The 24594-nt window shown below is 38.2% G+C and overlaps 1 protein-coding gene and 1 long non-coding RNA gene across 2 annotated transcripts in view; both read right to left on the bottom strand.

Moving 5' to 3' along the window:
* LOC137000135 (uncharacterized) overlaps window positions 1–24594 on the bottom strand; it is a 240351-nt gene that overhangs the window by 183713 nt on the left and 32044 nt on the right. The gene's annotated exons all lie outside the window — the stretch shown is intronic.
* Window positions 1240–23593, bottom strand: LOC105675533 (uncharacterized). Its single transcript, XM_012372747.2, has 4 exons — window positions 23453–23593; window positions 11421–11547; window positions 8053–8151; window positions 1240–2849 (listed from the first exon to the last, which is right to left on the bottom strand). The coding sequence occupies exons 1-4, from the start codon at window positions 23459–23461 to the stop codon at window positions 2824–2826; spliced, it is 261 nt and encodes an 86-aa protein (XP_012228170.1). The 5' UTR covers window positions 23462–23593; the 3' UTR covers window positions 1240–2823.

Genomic DNA, 24594 nt, shown 5'->3' with positions numbered 1-24594 from the left:
CCTTAAGTAGAAAATAACCTACTGGTTTTACGAGAGGCGTTGTGGCGACAATACCACAATTTTTTTTTAGTTTCCATCGTAAACATGTACGCAAATCATGCCTGCACGAATAATCAGAGATATTATGCAGAGAGCCTGCTTTTACGCGGCTTACTCAGTTGTCTCACGCGGATATTCCGTCTTGCTCGCTCCGGACTTGTTATGCTTTCACCTGCGAATGATTAACAAATCATGCGTGAAAATACGCTCATTGAGCGGGTGATCGTGACACGTCCATTCGCGACCATCGAATGAATGCGCTTGAGCAGAAAAATCATACGATGTAAGGAATTTTCCCATTTAGTACAATTCACATGTTTCAGTCTTACTCTTCAGTAATTGCGTTGGTGTTTACCGATCATTATCGGTGTAAATAGCACTGTCAATCCAATTTGTATAATTTGCATAGTTCGCATGATTAGATGAAAACCAGTTTTGCAGTTACCACCTGTCGTAAATGTATATAATTGCTCTACATAAAAATTTTTTTTCAAATTTTGAGAATGAAATTTATATTTTGATGAACTTGAAATATTGAAATATTCAACTATTTGCAGTTTTGAGTACAAACAATCGGATCAGGAATAATTGTTTCAATTATTCCACTGTGTAATTATCCAATTAAAAAAAATTAGATTTTATCGCGAGTAACATTCGCCTGCGATTGTAACGTGTCTGCGAAAGTTACGTTTATCGCTACATCCACATTGCTTTTATTTGTTAACGTTAATGCTCGCGCTATCCTTAGGTTATTAATGCGCGATAGCCGACGAAGACTTTCGTTACACATTACAAGGCACAGTTTCTCCGTTCGTAAAGATCGAGTGAGAGTCTGCGCGCATGTCGGATGTGCATGTGTTCGAATATTCCGAATGCGTTTAAACGGTTGCAGGAAACTTTCGTAATTACCAATACACGAGCGCGGATAATAGTGCCCGATCGTAATTATCGTCGTCGTGCGAGCGTCGTGCACTACAGATTTCGTCGCGGATAAGACCGCCGCCTGTCGTGTTTATTATTTTATTGGTAAATTTCATTCCCGGACGGAGGTCTCCTTGAGCAATGAAAGGTTGTTCCCAGTGCCGCTTCGGAATATTCACGCTCTATGCACAGTTATGGCGTTATATATCAATTTCATATTGCCATAAAAATCTTGAAAGCGACAAGTTTAATGGGATAACGTATATAAATATATCGAAATACTCTTCCATTACTGCACAATTTATTTTCAAAGCGCATTTCTCCATTCACATTATTTTTTATCATTAATGACTATGATAAACTGGATTAATATTGATAAATTAAGCTAAATGTATGTGTATAAAATTTTCATTAACATGCTAAAACCGCTAATGGGAGAAATAATATAGGTATATGAGAGAATTAAATAATATTTACACATTTATGACGAAAGAAAATCTTACAAAAATCTCCCAAAATCGACAATATTATTGTATTCTCTACAGAAATTACGTAAAAGGGAGCTAATTGCATTTGGAATGCGGTTGTTTTTTGTAAATTCTTCTAAGAATCGGCCACGGATCAACCAAGTTGCGGATTTGCATATCATTCGTCATCGCGCACGCACGTAATTAAAAGCACGTACGAAATCGATTAGCAGAGAGATCGGGCGATCACGAGTTTAAAGAAGTACGACCGTATTGCGCGGAAATGAAAGCGTCGGCACTTCAAAACGCGCCTCATTGACCCGCGGCCTATTCGCTCTTTCGTTCGTTGATTCGCCGTATTTACATACAACGTTAAGCTGCGCCGAGCTGTGCGACGTGGATTAAGTTTAAATCGTAACGCGGGCACCAAACGGTCACTCGCCCGAAAGAGGCTATCTACACTTAATTAAATCGCATTGCAATCGCAATAAATAACTTACCGGTCGGCAAAACACACCGCCGACTTTAATTATTTTATGGAGCTATCTAGCGAAGCGCGAACCCACCTATTCGCCGGTCTTGTTTCACAAGCGGATATCTCGGCTGTAACGCGGAGCGGATCGCTATTCAGTCCCGCTCGCTTTGTTCTCGGATTGCACTGTCGTACGCAGTGTTTTCCGCCGGCTGCTAATTACACACGTCTTGGCGTTACTGGCGCGCGGGAAGACACGAGTACCCGTAGTAATGTACCATAAAATACGACTTGCACCTTCGTGAACTCCATTACACAGATAACGGACATTCTTATTACCGTGTTTGCACAAGATTATCGCGGTAGTTAGATATCGAATGTGGCGTAATATCAATCTGAATATGACTGCTATTTATAGCCACCGGTTAATTTTGCTCATTCAATCACTTTTCCGTCACTGAAGTACATTGAAATAGCACGTAAATCTTGTCGAAAAGATAAGGTGATATAAAATTTTCACTTTCGCTAATTAATGCTTTTTGTACACACTTTGCTTTAGGAGGGATTGAGAGCTATATAATAAGCTATGTATATAACTTTAGAAGAAAAATCTCGTTATCTTAACCTGACACTCATATTTCTCTATTTGTATTGCACTAATAGTTTTTCTTTTTTGTCCTATGAACTTTACGTAATCCAGTAAAGTTCACGGAAAGTGGATGCTTTCCCACGCCACTAATCATGAATACCAACTATTGTTAAGAAAACTACTTTGGACTCGTCCTTTCTTCAATGGTCATCATCACGTAACGTTGGTCTGCAATTCTATCACAATTTCCAGTTGGAGTCTGCGAGCCGTGACGTCCGAAACCTTGACCTCCATTTTCTTCAAGTTGTCATCTTTTTGCTAACGCACGATCATGTCTAATAGTAGAAGTAAGTGATGTAACCTGCAATAAGTAAAAAGTCAGTCTAATTCTTCATTCCTAAATATTTTAATTAATGTACGAAATAACTGATTGTCGAAAGATATTTCAATTTTAACTCGATTTTTCCTTCAATTTTTTTTATGCTAATTATAAACGTATTGCTTGCGTATTAAGAAATTCACAAATTATCCTTGAATTGCATTGGGAATTGATGTTCACAAGTGCTGAAAGGACACCGAGTCGTTTACTTTTCCGATTGCGGAACCACGGACGAACGAAGCGAGGAAAATTAATTTCAAACTGCTCGCGCTTCCGCTCCGCAGAACGCTCACACCGACAGATTCCGGTAGATTCTTCATCATCGTCAAATCGCGATAAATTTGCTTCGAAACTTCCTCGATTTCGCTTGCGCAACCGAATTCTGATTTCTCCCATTCCTTCGCCGTTCTTCTCATTTTCTTCGCGCTATCTGCCGACGACGATTCCCTCGCGATATCACTCGCCGTCGGAAATTGTTGAATTCATTAACGCGAGATCCCTCCGACGATCCGTATGATTTCCATCTACGATTGCTACCGCCGAAAGTCTCGTTCGCAGTGTTAATACCCGGAACACCTGAACGTCGCTAATGAGTAGCGAGGGTGATACCACTTCAAAGCTGCTAATTACAAGACCCTCGTCACCTTGTCTCGCCCGGCGCTGACCTCACCCCCTTTCGCCTGCGCCCTTTGATTAGTAAGTGCTCGCTTTTCCGGTCCCCTAGTGCTCTCTCGACTTCATCCACACACGTGTGCGTTAGCAAGATCGTACGTAGCGTCGATAATAAAGTCGACCGCGAAACGAACGGGGGATCCGAATGGAAGCCATTAGGGGACCTAAAGGATTCCGCCTGCTCTGATTATAGTCAATTTAAACGCGGGGACGTTCTAACAACGGACGGCAGCGTTCAAAAATAATCGTCGCTAAGCGGCGAGCGGGTCCGATTTGAAAATGTATAATCAACGCACGGCCCTCGCAATTGCGTCGTATTGTCGGTGTTTTTAAATTACCATCGATTTTACGCTCAGATTATACACATTACGCGTAATTTTACGTAAATCGTACAATTTTATATTAGACGCGCGAACGATTTGTACATTCGTTCACTTTCACTCCTTGTATCGAGTCTTGCAGCGCTTATTGACCGAAGAGAAATGTTGAAAGATCTTTGTTGCGTAAAAAATATAATTAATAGTAGCAAATGTAGTCGAATGGCAGGGTGAAACATCCTGCTTGAATATAAAAATGTACAAAGTATCCATCGGAATCATATCGATCCACAGCTGGTTAATGAAATGTACGGACCACTTTTACATTCGAGCCGCTGCAAACTTTTTTAAGGCGGCCGCGCAACGTCTCTTCGCCCGAGTTTTCCAAATTAATGTCCCGTGAAAAAGTATTTAACGACGATATCGTTAAGTTACGAGTTTGTTCCCGCGGGGAATACCGACGACGAAGGGAAAATTCGTTTTTCACGCCCGCCTCCTTTCAACCCCAGATAAATTTTCGTCAAGGACGTCCGGGTCACCAGTTTTTGCGTGTTACGTAATTAAATGCGGATCGTCGGCTTTAATGACTACTGAGGGAAACGAACGGCCGCTTGACCTGGAACGTTATCACCTCCCATCTTATTTGTTTAGCCTTCTGTTATTCGTTTAGATTTACGATCGCTTGTTATCAGTGTGAAATACGATTTGCAATTGGCAAATGTAGACGAAGATGTTATACGAACGTGTATACTTTTATCATGGACATCTTTTCAGATTTCGAAATAGAAATTATTGTGCGGAACACAGAAGGGAAGTTGCTCTCTTTCTCTCTCTCTCTCTCTCTCTCTCTCTCTCTCTCCTTCTCGGATTGCATCAATTTCGCTTCTTCGGCTTTATCAATCCAGTTAGCGCAAAACGTGCTTCAGCGGCTGAGCGGCTTTATTTCCTGCCGGGGAATTAAATTATACTTTACACTCGTTATCTGCTAACGGGCTGGTTAATCTTTAAAATTGTCCCGATAAAGTAGCTGCTTCCCTACAATCTTACCGGTGGTCTTAACTTTCGAGCTTAATGCTCCTCGCCCTTAAAACGCGCCACGACGTTAATCACGCGATGCCCGCCGAGATTTACGTTTCCTTCCGCGCGCGTCGAGTTGCGCGCATTAATGAGCGCAAAATGTTGTAAAGCGCGAGATGCACAAGCTTTCCCCCGATATCCGGCGCGTGTTTCTCTACGGCAGAATTTGTTTCGCCAGCCGCTCACTTCTTTTGCGCCGTACGCGAGTTTTAGCGCCATTAGCAATTACCTCCCGCTAACTTGTCGAGTTATATAAAATAGCGCCGCGGCGTCGCTTACAATTCTTCCGCGAGTTCGGCAAACGCTTGAAACGAGGGATACCCACATTCAGCGCCAGCAATTTGCGAACCTATGTGTCCATCTTCGCCGAATTGAGCAATTATTTGCCAACGTAACGGCAGGCTTATGGGAACAAAGCTTTATTCCATCGAGCTGATTGTATCAGCGTGCTTACGCATTGCGCGCGGTTACGTTCTTTCTGAGGTTCTTATACGGAGTTTCGCAGACGCGCGGGTTACCCAATCCGAATTTTTCGCTCCTTCTGTCGATCGATAATTGCAAGTTCGGCCACCTGACATTCTCCGGTAACGCCGATTTTTTTAGACATCTGTGAATAAAAACCGTGGTTTCCTACCGTCGCTCTTTCACGAAGACGTCATCTGCCGCGAGGCAACGTAATTTTACGATCACTATTACGATATTGAATTCGGTTCCTCCAATCATTTTGTCATTACTCAATAAGCACTCGTTGGCGAAATTCTTCAATAATGTTACACAAACGTCTTACATAATTTCTCCAATCGCCAAAATACTTTGTGCATGCCACATGTCACTTTCGCTTGTGTAAAAAAAAATTCGGCGGGATTAATTACAAACGTTTGTATTTGATTTCGTAACTTCGCGGTTTTCTTTACGATTGAATAACAAAGGACACAATGCGCGCGGCTGGAAGAAAAAGAATTCATCGAACTTGACCGTGCATGACCGGTTCGGAGGCGGGACCGAAGGAGCATTGATCTTCACTTCTCCGTCTTTGTTTTTCCCCCGGTATCCGTATAATGCGTCGCTGACCGAAAAGGCAACCTTGTCGCGTTGACGGCCTCGTAACACCTGTTACGCGCAATGGAGTAACTCAAGTAAGGTTACGCGCGAAACGAGTTTAAGCCGCGAGGCCGCGCCGCCGTCTGTCGTCAAAATCGCTTTCACTGAACCGTCGCGGACGCATGTGCCAAGGCTGAAGATTCCTCACGCGAGAAAACCGGTATCCAGCTGCGCCGCCGGTTTCGCGGAAGGAGGAAGTGCGAAGTCTCGCTCCGCGCTCCTTTTCTTTATCGTAGCTACGATTTTTTTCTCTGCTCCTCCCCCTCATTACGCTGCCCCCTGATGAGACTATTTCGATAGCGAGCGCAGGTGCGAAGGACGGCGCGAGAAATGAAAGCCTGGGTATGGGTTTAAATTACCGGAAGACATGTTGCGCCTCGCGTTACATCGCGGAAACCGTGGATCCGATTGCGCAAGGAAATCCGTTCTCAACGGTTCTCTGCGCTACGATTCGGGTTTGAATCGATTTTTAAATCCGATCTCACTTCGTTCTGAGTAAACGGTGACGGTAAATGGCTCGTTGGGTATCGCTGACAAGGTTAATGAGATAATCATCTGGCGAAAGTTTCCGTTGTTAGAAAAAAAATAGTTCATGCTTACCGCCGTGTAATAATAGATACGATAAATAGGAGGAAACATTTATTGAACGTTCTCCGCGATATTTATAGAGTCCGCTTATGTTAATGCCGCTGTGGATATTAAATATATTTTCTTTATAGACTTACCTGCGGCGTTCAGGATACTCTTAATTATCCGTGCTAGTGCATTTCTGTCGCTAGACATGCTGCGGTGCACACTACTAGTAGCTAGGGAACCCGCGTACCACATATTAGTATCGCATCTTACTGTCGCACACTGCGATTTCCGTATCGATCGCCAAAAATTCGAATTATAGATGCGACAAGCGAGACGTCGATGGTTAACGCTTGGCATGCTCGCGATTGCGGCTGTTCATAGTAAATGCCGTGCTGACGTGCAGTCTTCCCGCGAGGATGTAATGAGACGAAGCTGATTGTCGTCCTCGGCGGGATTACGAACGTAAGCGTGAACGACAGAACACCATTAGCACGCTCGCAAAACGACGTACCGAGATTCAAGGATTCGGGGAGGTGACAAAGTCAACCTTCGCGAAAGCGAAGGTGCAATGGGGAGTAAATTTTTGCAATTTGCCAATTCGAGCTCGGCCATGTGTATGTGACGCCATACAGGCCGGAACTGAGTAGTTCGAATTTTTTAATTAGCCAAACATAATACAAAGGGAAATTAAAATTTGTATACGCTTATGCGTACGTCGAATTTGCGACGGTTATTTGCTACTTTTATTAATTTACAGTATATTTATATATTTTACAACACCTTTAACAATTATTACGAGCGTTTCGAACAATCGCGCAATTGCAAAGAAATATTATATTTGTATCATCGATTTACATTACATTGTCGATATTGAAACATTCTGAATCCGACGATGCCGACTAGTCGACAATTGCGATTGTAATTTTCGAGAGGTAAACTTGATTTAATTTATATAAATTGTTAACATTGATTAAATATATTTTTTTAATCGCGTGATATCACTACTGGATTTAAAGTGTCAATATCCGCATAGGCTTGCGTGACTCTTCGAACAGCTTGTAAAACAATAGACGCTATTACATGCACAACGCCCTTGATTATAGAACTGAAAGGAGTTGGGATAATGCATATTGTCGACAATGTTATTTCATAGGTGATAATAAATAGTGTTTATACATAAGTTGGGTGCAGAGGGGGCGAACGAGGTATTGCGTGATCACACGAGAGACATTATTCTCTCTCTCTCTCTCTCTTTCTTTTTCCTTTTCCCCATTCTGTTTTATTCTGTTATTCTTCCGCTTCGGCGTTTCTTTGGATTGCCTTACATGCACAGGCTGGTCACGTGAAGGTTCGCCGACTCCACCACCGATTCCCCCTTTTTTTTTTTTTTTTTTTGGTACATCGAGATTTCTTTTGATTTTCTCAGAACCCGGCCAAATTACCTGCGTTGGGTGGAACGAATCCGTATCCGCTCGCGCCCACGACGACGCCGCTGGTGTCAGCTGAGTTGGGTGGCGGCCCAGGTGGGAATAACACCGGACCTACGAAAAGAGTGCGTTAGACGCATTCTCACAATCTCCCTCGCGATAGTTGTACTCGTTCTCACGATTGTCCGTTACGATATCGAAAATGTTACACTTTATTCTATTTTTGTATTCTTTCCGCCGGAAAGTTTGTTTTCAAAGCCTCAGGGCAATTATTGGGAATTAAATCATGCGAAAAAAAAAGATATATCAGTATATAATCTTAGGACAATGAAAAATTTTCACAATTGTTCTAATAACACTATCAATCAACGATTTGCAATCGAATGGAATGGCATGCTTATTGTACACGTTCGCCTCCAATAAACTTGATAGTCTATAGAAATGTATTGAATGGTTCTTAACGTGGCAGACAGACGCGGCTCATGAGACGGCATTTGATCATTATCGACACTGTTTGACGAGATTGAATCGATTGGATCGCTTACGAAGATCATTAGTCTTTACGATCATTGACAGTGCAATAATGCGCGATTGGCCACATCACAGAATAAACAATTATTAACACGTCAAATACCGAGCAATTTTCAATTAACTTTGGAAAAATCTAACTAGACCTTTGCTTGATACTACAGTAAAAAATATTTTTTATGCACTCTATGAGTTTTATAAACATGATTACAAAATTGTTTGCTAAATATATTTCAGTGAAATATTTTACTATAATGCTCACGTCAATAATTGTTATATTTTTTCTTTTTACTTATTTTAATTTTATTCTAGTTTTTCGAAAACTAACGGAAGTTATTATCACTATTAATAGACCGAGATAGTTTTACCAAGAAGTAAGGAAAAATAAAAAAAAAAACTGCTTCGAGGGACTTTCTAAACGAAAATTACTTCCAAACTGCTTCCAATTTATCATGCGCCTTATATTATTTAATAAATCGCATCTAATAATAACAGTGTTACGTGGCATTAAAAGAAAGTTGCTTCTATGTACGGAAGAGTGGAAATCCTTTCTAACATGAGGAAGTCAGTTTCATCATGCCTGTATTATTAATCGATTTACCGACAATTGATACTATCTCTGAATATCTAGATTTATTAAGATAATTATTTTAATAGCTGCAACGCACACGTACAACAAACGCCAATTTCGCACTATTTCGCGATGAAGTAGTAACGGAACTAAGCACGCCTTCGGTGAGTAATGCTGAATATTTAACGGCAGAGAAACGAACGATTTATTTGACTGATATTCGACTTCTGATGTTATCCCAATATAATCGTAGGCTCTTTGTCAGCGGTAACCCCAGGCATAACAAAAATCATGGAAACCAAGATAAATCGTTGGAAGCGTTAATCATTTAGCGCTGCAGAATGATTCATTTCAAAATAATTATTGACATTTAGAAAAGTTACAACGATTTAAAATGCATTAGTTACATAAAAAATATTAATAGCAGAGATAGTAAAATAATACACGTTCTATCGGGGTTTCTCGCGTGTGAATTGAACGTTACTTCTTTTCTTTAAGTTAAAATGTGATTTATGTGGCTTAGGCCACTTGCTCAGCGTTGTTCCCGTCAGGCACATAGTACACCGCATTATTTATTGTACGTGAAGTTGAACTTGACACTCATTTCAATGCCGTTATGCGCATAATAACGTGCTCGAACGGATTGCAAGGATCGCATATCCTGCAACGCCGGCGCTATTTAAATAACACGTAGCTCATTCAGCTTTAAAAGTTGCATAGGAAGCATCAACATGATATCGAATTATTACGTTAAATATTTTTATGTTTATGAATGTGAAGTATGTCAGAAAGGATTTTTAGAATCGATAAATTCTATTCAAGTAGAAGATATTACGATTTAAACATGACAGTATATTTGAAAGCGATGCATCGTAAAAATTTTACCATAATTCACGATGTTCACGATACATAAACGCAAATCGCTTGCCTTTCCTTCCGTAACACGTGTTCAAGTAAATTTCTAGTTAGCCTCGTTGTTCCGGTAAAAGTTCTATACCGTCTAAGCAACATAGGTTCTGCATTAACTGCGAGACTACCTACGATTCGAACGTCGAAGCCCGTTCTTCTCAATCGCAATCAACCGTTTGATTATACGACAGCGCGCTCCAAACAACATTCCTTTTATATCTTGAATCTTTACGGCTGAATGAATATAACCGTGTCAAAAAAACAATCTTTGTTAATATTGTACAAAACATTTTATAAATAAACGCGTGAACTTTAACAATTAATTTTCTAAAATACTCCGATAGAATTATTTATTAATTTTTCCTTGTAAAATTTCCGACTAAAATCATTAAGATCATCGTGAAATAAAAATGAAAACATTGTAGATTTCTTATCTAAAACTTTCAATCGTTAGTTTACTGTAGTTATTAGATCGTTTCTTCATAAATATCTAGCAATACTATTTTTATCGTGAATTTATACACCGAAACGGAAGTTTGCAAGTTATTTGCGCGATTATAAGCGATATCTAAGTTTTGATTATTGTCTTGTTAGTGCAACAGACCGCCAAAGTTTTTTACATTAATGCGATAATATTGAATTGATCAGAAAGTACTTTAATATTTTTCATGAAAATCAAAAGCGAAAAGAAACTTTCCGATCAGACTAATACATGAAATATAGTTATTACCATAATTCTATCGTATTAGTTTGTTTTTTTTCGATAATATCGCAAACCAGAATTTGTTTCCGAGAAATCTTTTACACATATTGTGTGTAACTTTCAAACGATTGTGGCATTCTAACTAAGCAGTATTGGAATGTTTCCTATTATTTTGCAAACGAAACGAGGCCGTTTCTTCTCGGCGTATGCAAATAGAAGAAAACGTAATAACAAATTCTCGTGATTATATGATTCGCAGCTTCCTGATAATGTGGAGGATATAGAAGCAAGGAACATTTCCGAAGCATAAGCTTTAACGAATACTCCGAGAAGTCTAATAACAGCGTAAGAACGAGAAAAGAAAAGTGTAATTGTTTCTTAGCAAGCGCGATCGGGCTTAGTAATAATATGCCGACAAATTATCTTTGAATTATGCAAATTGAGGTAGTTGTAAAAGTGCAAAGGTCATCTTAGAAAATCAGAAGCGCCATCAAACAATTCACTATTTTATATCATCATAAAATACTAACAATATATTTCATTTAGAAACAATTATTAAAAATAAATATTGAACGCATCACGCTAATAATTTCCTGTTAATAAAAATAATTTTATACTTTATTACTGCTACAAGAACGCCGTATAATCTAAGTTATTGTTTGAACAACTTACCTCTATTAGATCTTGGATCCCTCATTACTGTGGTCTGAAAATAAGGGCTAAATCCCGCGAAGAAATGCCTGAAGTTCTGCGCCGAGACGCCCACCAGAATGGCCATGACAAATGCGACTAGAATTATCTGTAGTTAAAAAAATCACAATTCCACATTTCGCACGCATGAAGCACCTTGTAAAAATTGCATTCAATTTTCAGTTTCCACCAGAATGCTTTTCTCGGTAAATTTAAGATCAGATGTTTCATCGCAATTTTCCTTCTCATAGCACACAAATCTAAAAGAATTTCGTAAAAAAAGATAGGAAATCTGCGACAACAATAGATTTGATTACTCATGAAAAGTTGGAAGAATATCTCATTTAAATTTATAAGTTGTAGGATATCGTGTGAATTACTGCGAGAAAAAAAAACATAATGCACGCAGAAAGGAATAGAAAAAAATGTTAAAGTTATATTGTCAGATCTTTGATCTTTTTGAATTACATTTACGCAGCGCTGCAACCTTGTGAATCGCAAGTGTGACAACAGACGATTGAGAATGTGTCTTTCTCAATGAGCATTCACACGTCTATCATTGATTAACATAGATCTGAACGAAGGATAGATGTAAGAAGCTAAGAATGTAGTTCGCTCGTATCACATATAAATTGCCGGTTATTAATTATAAAGTTAGAGTGCTTTCTAATCACTTGGATTCTCATGAAGTAACAGCTGCCTGACGAAACGTGCGCTCGAATCACCACGGGGATAATTTCGCCCGTTACAACTGTCCGAAAAATGACCGTTATTACGATAATTATCGGTATTTTATATCAAATTCCGTTCGGCGGAGATCTGGTCTGTCAGGTGCTAAATAATGACACTCTATCGGCATAATGATACTAAGTATAGGCTTTAAATTAGCGAGATAGGCTTCAAGAGCGAATGCTGGGCACAGTCGTGCGTCACCGTTGAAAATTGCGCGCTGTAAAATGTCGGAATTATATCCCTTTGCCTCGCAATCTGACGACTGATCTCTAAAGTTATATCGACCGTGACGGAGGTGCGTGACAATTTTTACGACTGATCGATCGCTGACCATGCTTCTCTAATATACAATTTCCATCACATACCGAGGAAATTTATGACTCTATAACATACTGCTCCGAACAGCTGCTACTTTGTAGAATATTTATGAACGGATATGTCTTTTCAACATTTTCATTTTGTTGAGAACGTATTTTTGCATTTGATGAAAAGTTAAAATTGATAAAAGATTTTGCTAAACAGCTTATTTTCTTAGCATAATTTTATCTAATTCTCACTAATAGCTCTATTTGCATTTTCAAGTGACATTATCTTCATCTGCATTAACTTCGCGATTCATTATGATCTGTCCTTTAAACATTTTTTACGAATCCTGGGTTTTATGGCTACTTCGCGTGTTCAGTCTCTATTTCTCGCGTCAGTCTATCGCTTGGTGGTGTCGCAAGAGAAAGACTGTCACAATCTAATTAATGAAGAGAATTACGGAGACGCGCAGTGGTGCAAACCGCTTCGAAAATCCGTTATCGCGTCATAAACTTCGTAATTCTTACGCAAACACGAGAAAGGTGGAGGAACGGGACGGATCTTCGGAGTACAATTTCTTTCTCCCCCGAGATCTTTCCTTACGTAAAGCCTGATGAAATCATTACAGTCGATTTACGATACTCTCAACGACAGTCGAGGCATCAAACGCGTCTGAGAGACTGTCGAAGGATGCCGTTGATCGAACACAATTACCGGGCTCTCGGTGTAATCGCGGATAAAGGTCGTCTCAATCGTCGGAACGATCGGCGCAATACGGAGTTTGCCGTGGCTCGTCTCTCCGCGCGGTTTCTGTATCAAAGGCAAGGTGAGCCGCCGCCACGGCCACTTTCCGTCTTTTTTTTGCGCGGTTTCTCGCACCGGCGCAATGTCAAGGCAGACATCCGATAGTTCATCTTTAAAATTCATCATCGTGCGTGTGCGCGTACGTGTGCGCGCAAAGCGTTTCTCGATCGGAATTCGGTTGCAAGTTGCTCGTACGCGTACAACAGATACGCGTATCTGCATTGCGCCTAATGTTCGAATAGGTATTTCGAGATTGGCAATTTCTGTTACTGTTTTCGAATTGCTAGAATTCCTGAACCGCGGCGGCGCTTTTTGTGCAACCGTCGGTGCGGTATTAAAGCAAGGAAAGAAGCCGGGGAAAAAGAGAAATAACTTGATCACGATTTATTATCTATTTTCTAATAATGTATGCCGCGGATCGTTTCACGCTCGACATTTCGACGTGCAATTCCGGACGCCCGGATTATTATCTCACGACCGTAATGCAATAACGTTGTCACGAAGCGTAATTGATGGACTGAAAGTCGTGCAATGATGGAATGAGCTCGGGCGTTATGCGGCAGAAAGACCGTATCACATGAGAGCGAATACCAGAGTGGGAAGACAAGTTAGAAGTTGGTGCAAGCTCAGTCGCAGAACGGCAGATTGATAGTATTTTTAATTAATAATGACCATTAGAAAGAGCGTGAACACACGTTCTGTCAATGTTTCTGCAGAATGATATGTACGCTTTCTTGTTTCTGATTCTTATCACGCGTAGTCGCGTGTCTCAAGCATATTTCACTGCGCTAATTAACTGCCTAACAGAATCACCTGTTGACCTGCGAAGCAAAGCACGAAGAAAATATTGATAAACGCTAATCGACAAATTAGGAAGATTTACAAAGAATATGATTGAAGCATGTATAAAATCGGTTTGCCAATTTTTTTCCCAATTTTATCTCACACGAAGGAATATTCTATAAAGATGATAGATAAGATAAAAACAGATATCGTAATAACGGTTTATGTCTATTCATTGTAACACTTTAATTTTGTTCTTTGAAACGGTCTAATTTTAGTGATTATATCTTTCTCGGAAACTTTTCGGGGTCCCATCGTCGTCACGCAATAATAAAATTAAACATGAAAGTGGAGGCACGAAACAATGAAAGTGATGCATGGAGAAAAACTTGATTGCGCGGAATTATTACAAGCGCAACCTCGATTCAACGCTCATTATTGCCGCAGTTCCATCTCGGCTCACACAGCGAGAAGACAAGGTGAAGGCGAAGCGTGCTTTTATCTTCTTTAAGTTTCCCCACGTAATAAGATGACAGTGAAACCTTCGGAATGGTAGATCAGTCTCGCGATTACGACACAATAGTCAGTCATGCGGAAAGCCGATGACGACGGACATTCATGCAAAATGTTCGCAAAGCGGGAAAATTTGAAGGAAGATTTGACGGAAATTTTGAAAGAGCCACGCGTTGTATTATTCGCTCGTTGCTGTTCGCCATCGGTGGCATCGCCGCCTTCGTTTCTACGAGGTCGCCTACAAAGTGCGGCACAGATGTGCGTAAGACCGTGACGCGAGATCATGCCGGCCAGATATCTCCGCGAATGTGCAGATGATTGCGGGGAAAAACGCGCGCGGCGGCGATATCGAGCGCGCGCACGCGAAAAGACGGTTCCGGCCGGCGCGCGGCAATTTGTTTTACGGTCTCGCGAGTCGGTATCGCTGATCGACCGGCAAACCGATCGGCGCAACCACGCGCGTCGATTGTTCTCCGCTCAAAGGTCGCACCCGCGCGTTTGTTATCCGCGCCCCGGGGAAAAATGTCGCGTCAGAGAAATGCGGGCGGACGACGGCGCGGTTTCATTACGCGGGCGGTATTTCATTCCGCCGTTTTGTCCGCGTCTCGGCGATCTATCGTATCGGACGAAACGGCGCCGATGAATATTCATCATCTCATATATAATAACTCATACAAAGCGTACACACCATCGCCTCGATATTTATGGGATTAGAAATGACTTTTCGAAAGATATTGGCGCACATACCATATGCGCGTCGCGTGACACGTTGCGAGGATTTTACATGATAAATTAATCTTTTGTGTCTAACGTTATGAAAAATTTAGAGTCTTGATTAAAAACTGTTATTTTTTTATTTAAAAGTTTCAACGTTAAATGAAAACCATAATGATTTATGTTGCCGTTCGCGTGATAATATTATTTCGGCTTGTCCATAAATCACAACGAATGATAAGTCAATCAATTATAATTCAAATTATTCTGACAGCTGTTGATCCTATTAATTTATTTATACATCAATATGTCAATTATTTAATCATAGATCTTTATTTCACATAGAAAAACTTGATATAAAAATTCAAAACCGGTATAATAGACTTGATTTTACTAATGTATACTTGCATCTAATTTGCACAAGTGCCGCGTCGATCAGAATATAATGCGTGCTACATTATCTAACCGCGAGGAGATTTATCTTTCTTATTGATATGTTGAGAAGGAATCAGAGGTATCGTTGGTTGATCTGACAGATATTAAAATTGGCGATAACAGATACCTGTGTTATAATTTAATTATCCTAACACGATTGTTAAAAACAATAAAGCGTATTGTTACTTTCACTTGGGATTTGCTAAACCTGATTGAAGTTGGCAACCTTTTGTTCATTGTATTTACTCTTTCAATGGAACAGATGATTTCTCGCTCGTAGTCGTGCTCTAGAATCGATAATATCGGTATGTATTCCACGAGAGGAGAGAGACTCAATGTCTCTGATCTCCGACAATCGTATTATATATACAAATGCTTAGATAATACGGTCAGATATTGCTGTCTGTACATTAAAAGCGTCCGTACTTCCGCGTTTAGCGCCAAGTGAAACGATTCGCGCTCGACTTGTTCTCATATTTATGTGGGCGAACTTTTACGCTATTAATATTAATCGGCATAATTAAGTTGCGTCTCGAGAATACGTAAACATGCTTCGAGGAACCACGCTGATAAACAAAAGTCTAAGGTGGTCACTGACCGCTCGTAATTTACGAAGTTTTCGACGCACTTGTCATAATAGAAAAATTCTTCCTTACAATTTCTATTTTTCTACCAATCGGCAAATAATATTGCAATATTGAATGCATTATCAAGTATTTATAATGCTTAATTGATAATATAAAAATATTTTCAACGTCGATATAAATAAATAATAAATCAGTTTATCTTCAAAATTGCATCGCCGATGTCCGATGTCCTCTGGGCTTCCTCGTTTTCCTTTCAATGATCCATCGCAATTATACGTACGTAATAATCTTATAATATTTATTACGATCGTGATATGAGGCATAATAATACAGAACGATTCTCGCTGCCATCTATTTTGCTTGAGTGTGTCGTGCGAATGGTAGCAAGCTGATGGCGCGTGAATAACTGCACGCGTTCATTATAATATAGATTACTAAAAACAAAAACAACCGTTGCATTAAAATATTTCGATGCGTGATATTGATGGTTGTTAATGTTTTTTCGTGATTTAAGACGCACGTTACTGACTGCGTGCTATCACCTTACATCACACATTTACATTTAATAAACAGAATTGATGACAACGAGAACCGCTTCGTATTATTACATTTCATATCACAATTACACTAAATATTATAAGAGATTATCTCTTATGCACGGATCATTGAGAAGAAAAAAGGAGGAGAGCAATTTTAAGGTAACTGATTTCTCATTTATTTATTATTTACTACTTGTGAAATATCAATTGTAACAACTAGCTCCGCAGTGATTACGTAGCATCGTGTCTGAAATTTCCGAACACTAATTTGTGGTGTTGTACTGATTCATAATTTTTTCGCTAGAGTGAATTTATTTAATTATCTCGTTTTGAATCTATTTGTAAAGTTTTCTCCTAATAATGGACAATAATCTATGAATCTTAGTACACGATTACAAATCACAACATTGTTAGTTTTAGATAACTAGATAAATTGAAAATTTCTAATAGATATTTATATTAAAACATATTCTGCATTTTTTATTCCTGTATATAGAAAAAAAATCGCACTTGCGCGTAACGTAAGTGTGAACACTGCAGTGCAATGTTATATCGCTATAATGACGTTACTTTATGTTTGATGAGTGCTATGAGAAACACACATCATTTCTTGAATACGTTAGGAAAATCGAGTGACTCATTTGTTTTCTTGCCCCGTCATGCAAGGTGAAATGTTGCAATTTAATGTTCATCTGCGCGTCCTGAAGTGGAGGCATCGAAGGTGATAGAGATTATGAGATAGTTATCATTATTTCTCTGTCATAACTTGCGATTTTTCTTTTACGTTCAAACGCCAACAATTATCTTCATTTAACGCGAGACGATCTGAAAGTTAATGAGAACAAGAAAAATCCGTAATTTCTCATAATTTCACACCGGTCGCAATATATCCGAATAACGCCGAGGAATAATGCTATTTCGAGGAAATAAATTACGAGAATCGGACTTAAAACGAAATTCAATACGCAGAAGGAGAAATCATCTGTGATTCTGAATTACCAAACAATTATATACCTCAACATTACTGCTTTTTTAAACGTACTTTACGATTTTTAGCCGACAATATAATTCTTGTTTATCTCGGAGCAATCCGAAAGTTAACGACAGTGTCGTTCCGGTGATATTGCACTGTTTGCGAGAGACCACGACAACGCCAGCATAATCCAGTTTGCGAGGATCAACCGCGATTCGACTGCGGATGTTAAGTCCGACACGCAAAGGGAAATCATGCCTGAGGATATGAAGTGTGGATCGCAACGTTATAGACTGCGCTCGCGTGCTTGCCTAACGTACCACGATTAAATTCGTTACAGCGCATACGTCGTGCATTGTTCGTCGTGAATTTCTGTGCCCGCATGAAATTTCCCGTTTAACACGGGCATATGGTTGGCAATTTCCTGCTTCTCGCAAAAGCCAACGGCGAAACAACGTGTGGCCAATATAACGGAAAACATTTACAATCGTTACGCAACTCTCGCGGACGCTTAATCATGACGACCAAAAGGTTGAATGCAGAAGTAAAGAAAAGAGGAAAGCGCGAAGAGTCCGGACAACGCTATGAAGATCTATTGTTTAACAAGAATGCAGGAATTCCTGGAACGGTTAGAAAATTACACGTCACGGACGATGGAGGTGTCTCGGTAACAACGTCTCTTTTACGGGCGAGGAGAATGAACGTTACTTTCCTTACTTCATGAGAGAGGTGTGCTTTCTTGTAAAATTAATAACGCTTTTATAGTGGTTATACATTGTTAAAGCGACGACCTATGAAATGTAATTTGATGAAATAATTACATGAACTGAAAATTATTTTTATGCCAAAATTAATAAAGTGTTACTGTTTTCTCAAAATACGCTTCAACCGGAAAAAGAAAAGTCTTGCTCCAAATGTACAATGAACCAGCGACTAGAATTTAATTAGGACTCGTTTCTTTGATCGCACCTGACGTGGTAAGCGAGAGTTACAACAGCGCATCATTTTCATGCTACATCATGTAAAGCGCTACCAAGTGAAAGTACATGCATTGAATTTATTCTAGAACTCGTTCACTTCTATGTCAGTATTACGATAGTGATCCCGCCCTTGGCAGTAAGCCAGGTATTACAAAAAAGAGGGTCGAAGGTGTTGAAAAGTGAACATGTTTGTAATAAATAAGAGAAACGCATAAACGTATGACATATTTCACAAGTGCAAATTTTTACGAAATTCTACGTGATTAAAAAAATTCTTATTTTAAGTTTGCATCAAAGTACAGATTAATATAAATAAAAAAAATTTTTTTAATGTAATAAAAATAAAATAAAATATAAGATTTCTTTAAATTTTAAATTAAATATCAAATTTAGAATTATTAAGAAAAGAAAAAAGGAAGAAATTCGAAGATATAACTAGTAATTTTTCTACTTTGCAGGCGTACATTATTGCATCTTTATTTCCTACTTCTCTTTGACACAGGAAACATTCTCTTTTCCCCTTCGTTAGACATAGGTATGTAACAGGAAATATAAGCAAATATTTTTAATGCGTTATATTATCAATAATTTGTTGTAATTATATCGGTTTTTGATTACTTTTTGTGAAAGGAGTAATCTTCTATTTAAGAAAGTAGAAGAAACTGTGAAAGGATATTTTCGATTGTCACGGTTGGACTGTTGTCGAAATAAGACGTAAAATACGAGTACTACATCTCTCAGAAAGAAAAACAAGTAATATGTAATTATTTTTCGTTATAGATTTAATTAATTTTAGATCGCGTAATTACAATATTTAAATTAATTTAAAATTAAAAGTTTTATTAAATTAAATTTTTTGAATATTTAATAAATAAAATTAAATGTGTATTGCAGTTATAATTTTTTTTAAATTTATATATATCAGCTAATATTTTATTCAATGCTATTTAAAATTTTGAACAAACATACACGTAAAGAATTTCCTGTTACATGCATTTGAAAATTATATAAATATATTTGACGTGATTATCTTAATAATTCATATAATGCGTTGTAAGGAGCAAATTACAAGTATTGAAGGATGATTACATGATTCGTTTATCTTAAGCAGTGAAGAGTTATGAGTAGCAGCACGCATATAATTATTGTTTGATAAAGCCGTACAAAACAGCAGCTAAAGTATCGATGAAATCATGCTTTCAGCAGCGTAATTAATTCTTCAGCGAAATAATGCATTGAAATTGATTCCTTTAATACGATGAATTTAGATCACGCATACGTAAACTTGTGGAATCCGTTTTATCACTTATAAAAACCGGTACCTATAATCATTCACTGTCAGTGATTACTGTTATTAATCGGAAATGGCGACGCTTGTAGAATTACTTTATGCAATCATATTACGCACGTGGACATGAAATCATGTCTGCAGTCAAAGGATAAATAAAAAGCAGCAGTAATGTGGTTTTATTTAAAGTAGAGCAAAGAACAGAAAATTAGAATTGATAAGAAAATTTGAAATAAAAGAAACTGATTCGATAGTAATAGATTTCTTAATTAGCAGTAAAAGATTAATTGCGGATTTTTGTAACAAAATAATTTGTTTGTACGTTTTGGTTATTTAAACAAAAATGAATAAAACACTCCTATAGAAAATTACGCACTCGAGTTATGCCAAGGCTGTACTATTTTTGTGTGAAGCCAGTAACTACTTGTGAAATTGCAAAGGGAGTGACACGACTGTAGCTTTCTACATGCCATTCGCACTAAATCCAACCTGGTTATGCCTATAATAAATCTATTTAACATAGGCGTAGATCCATGGAAGAGCTATGCACATATATGTATAAATTCAGTCTTGAATGTAATAAATAATATATAGTGTATAAGTAAAATACTTTTATATTTTAATTAATTAAATTTTAAAAGCTGCAGCTTAATTACTAACATAACAAATAGATATACTATATAAAATTATATATTAAAGCATCAAATGTATTATTATTATATTAAAAGTTTCCAATATATATATATCGTATAATAAAAGTTTACAAAAAAATTTTTAATAGAAAAGTTTTTATTAGAAATTTGATTTGATTTTCTTTTGCGGCAGCTATTCGCTTAATGCAGAAATGATTTTGACAAATTTTAAATTATTATATCAATTAAAAGTATGTTTTACAAGTAGACAATACTAATGACTACTTGCTAATATACTATTAAGGCTCAAAGTTGACATTTCAGCGGCGAGATAAATTTAGCGTTTACAAAATTATAGTGCACCGAAATTAGCCACTGTTATGAAATATTTTCAAATAGTTTGCATAACCAGTTCGGATTATTAATACAACTTTCTCGTAATTTATTTTAAGAAATAAAATATTTGAAAAATATTGTTGACGTTGACAAACACATGACGTATAGTCATATTAATATAGCCCATTTAGTATGCTAATCAGAGGTGCTTGATTTGTTTAAGTATTAGTAATATTTAAGTATTAGTATTAGTAACACAATTTAAAAACTAGATCAAATCTTAATCCAAATCAACTTTCGTGAATTCAACTTGATTGCATAACTTCAAAGCTGTTTTATCGTATCTTATCCGTAATATGTACATCATAATTGATCTTAAATTTTCAAATATATTTCAAAAAACAGTATATGATTAATGCAATGCTTATAACGATATCTATTATTAGGTCTTTTGTATAGGGTTTATCAAATTTCGTTTTTTTTTTCACTTTACGCAACGCCTATATACGCATACATAATGTGTAACGTAATAGATTAGATCATGTATTTCCTATATAGCTTTGTATATAAAATATTTTACAACGCGCAAAGAATACTCTAATGTGCAACATATATATGTATAATAAGAAATTTTGATAAAAATCATTCATTGCTTTATAAATATCTACTTTATGATTTAATATAAAATTTAATACAAATTATCTATTTTACGATTTAACATATATTTTACTTTTATTAAGAAAGTTTTATGAATGAAGAATGAAGAAAAGTTTTATTGCAAATACAATTTTAAATCATAATTAAAATAAAAGTGTTTAAACAATTAATTAATTAAATTTATTGCTAAATTATCTTCTGTTGAATTGAATTAATAATTAAACTATTTCAAAAACCGGCATATGATCAATACACTTATAACAGTAACGCCAATAACTTCGTATTTTAACGTTATTATTCTGTTTCATAGCGAATAAAAATTGATAATGATTTCATGCTGTTTACTATCTCATTCTGAATCAAATCTAACAATAAGTCAAGATAAAGATCACTGATCTCTTAAAGATATAGTCATCAGACAAACGTCTTCTAAGCAGTGATGTTACTTTTGTTACGCATTACGTAATGTGTGAATGATCTAAAGCTGCCTGGACACGTCGATTCGCTAACAAACGATCCGACAGCCCGGGGCAAGGTCGTAGACCTGTCTCGCCACGGGCTGGGATCTTGTGAATGAGCTATTACACGGTGGTTGCGGACCTCATTCGTGGAAAATGTTATCTCTGCACGCATTTCTCTTCCCTGTAAAAACTAACCGATCTTTTCCGTTAATTTACATAGAATTTACTAAGAATTTGTAATTAATATGCGTAAAAGTATCTAAAAGAAGAGCATCTTAATATGCGTATTGAATAGCTGATAATACAAATAATTATATATTTTGTAGATAATTTTTTTATCATAGAATAAGCCAATTTACATAAGAATAGTTTCTCCTTTAAAATAAATGCATTTAAAGTTTGTATTTCTAAATAATCATTATTCATAATCGTTAATTAAAATTGCTTAAAAGTTAATTTTCAAATGTCAATTTACGGAAATCCGAAACCTAGAATAATTACACGGGGGCATTGTTATTATAACAATGATTAAATCGCGGCCGCGTTGTTCGCTTTACGACGGTCTCTAATTAACACGTATCAGGATAATTCGTTTCCTTCCGCAATTTTAATTATGCCGAGGATTATTAGGCAAATGCCAAGAGCGAACCGACCAGACGTAGAAAAATACGTTTTACTTTACGTTCGAACGTAAGGTTCCGGAAATAAGAATGTAGAAAGTTGAGTAAGAATAGTTGGAATTTATATCTTTGTTTTCGCATCGAATCAATAGAAAAAAAAACTCTCTTTCATTCTCCTTTTTGTAATTTCAACGTAAGTCTGAAATTGATATGAGAATGCGTCGAATGCTTCGACATGAAAGTTCAGCACGATCGTCAGCACAAAAATTTGCCAGCATATAAATTCCAGAATGATAAAATATTGCACTGCAAAAAGATATAATCCATGGTACAAAATGTATAAAAAAAATTCCGGATACTCTATTTTCTATCATCGCTTTATTATAAACTTGTATGTTCACGTTAAAAAAAATGTTTATGACATCGCTTTCGAATTCCTCATAGCGTTTAAAATCTTGCTAAGGTCTAACGATATGATCTCACTGATCCAGAATGAGACACTTTCAACCACTCCCGACTTCGCGCGTGTCATCGACGAAAATAAAGAAACTGTCCCTCCGCCGCAAAGTATCCCGGGCCATTTTTCCTACGAGTCCATTCTCGCGATTCTTCAGTCACACAGCGCTGCGTAAGATAGCACAGGCACATCGTACTTACGATTCTCATCTCTCTTTCTCTTTGGGTCTCCCCGAAACTGCCGCGAGTCGGAACGAGCGCGTTTTCTCCGCGTTCCCGTGAGCCGTGCACAAGTCGGCCGCCAACTGCAGTTGCACTCTCGTTTAAGCGGCGAGTCTAGGAGCAGCGCACGGTGGTGTGCCACCTGTCTCGCGGGGGTACGTTCTCGGCGCGGGGTCCGCGCGGATGGTAGGGGGCACCGGAAGAAACGCCTACTGTGCGAATCGTCCAGAGCGGAGTAGGCTCCCCGAGGTGTGACGGTGGATCCTAGGTGTCGAGAGACTCGCAGCTGCTGCCGGTCTTAGCGTAGAGGGCCGTTTGACTTCGGGTGGGGACCGATCCTGGGACTTATATGTCGCGGTTGGAGGCCATCCGCGAGCCTGGCTCCCTGTTTCCCCCCTCCCCCCTCTCCCCCCTCGTGCGCCCTCGCCCGAATCCATTATCCTCCCAAGGGGCGCGAGTGATGGTCAAGGTGACCTTCGGTCCTCACGCGGGGATACCGCGGACAGGAAGCGAGCGAGAGCAGCTCCGCGAGAAAGGTGACCGCAACCGTCTCGCAGACGGATGATCGATTCGACATCTCGTTTCTGAGTCACGACGAGGAAGAAGGAAGGATGCCTCCGAGCGACGGCGAAAGTGTTCTTTCATATATCAATACGTGAAACATGCTTTTCAAATTTGTGCCGATTAAGAGGTTTCTCGTGTACAGCGTTTAGCAACGCAACGTGGACGAACGGCGCGATAAAATTAAAAAAGAAAAAAACTAATAATAATTTTGTGATAAAAATTAGATTGCATTTGTGAAAGAATTATCTGATAATGTCTTCTGCAATCTACAATAAATGAAGGAGGAAGTAAGAATGCAAATTGTGATTAATCTCAGTCGAGTCATAATTCTTTTTTCTTGCGACAAAAAAATCTCTCTCTCTCTCTGTCGTCGCTCGCGATCATACAGATGGCTAATTATCCGGCAATAATCTTCTGTGGCAAAATAATGTATGCGATTATTTAATGTATGTGCTAGACGTTACGTCTCAATGCCTATCACATCATGCTCCCAATTGGAATCCGGATCTCTATTCCGTGAGTGCTGCACTATTATGACGTCAACAGCTGCTGCGAAA

This window comes from Linepithema humile, chromosome 5 (assembly GCF_040581485.1).
Source record: "Linepithema humile isolate Giens D197 chromosome 5, Lhum_UNIL_v1.0, whole genome shotgun sequence".
In the NCBI taxonomy this organism is placed as follows: domain Eukaryota; kingdom Metazoa; phylum Arthropoda; class Insecta; order Hymenoptera; family Formicidae; genus Linepithema; species Linepithema humile.
This window is presented reverse-complemented; position numbering and strand designations above follow the sequence as displayed.

Bases quoted from the DNA above. Each gene is read 5' to 3' on its own strand.
- LOC105675533 (XM_012372747.2), bottom strand. The intron at 8,152-11,420 runs GTAAGTTGTTCA...CTCTTTTCGTAG, and splicing joins GGATCCAAGATCTAATAGAG to GTCCGGTGTTATTCCCACCT. The intron at 2,850-8,052 runs GTAATTTGGCCG...TACTTATTGCAG, and splicing joins ATTCGTTCCACCCAACGCAG to GTTACATCACTTACTTCTAC.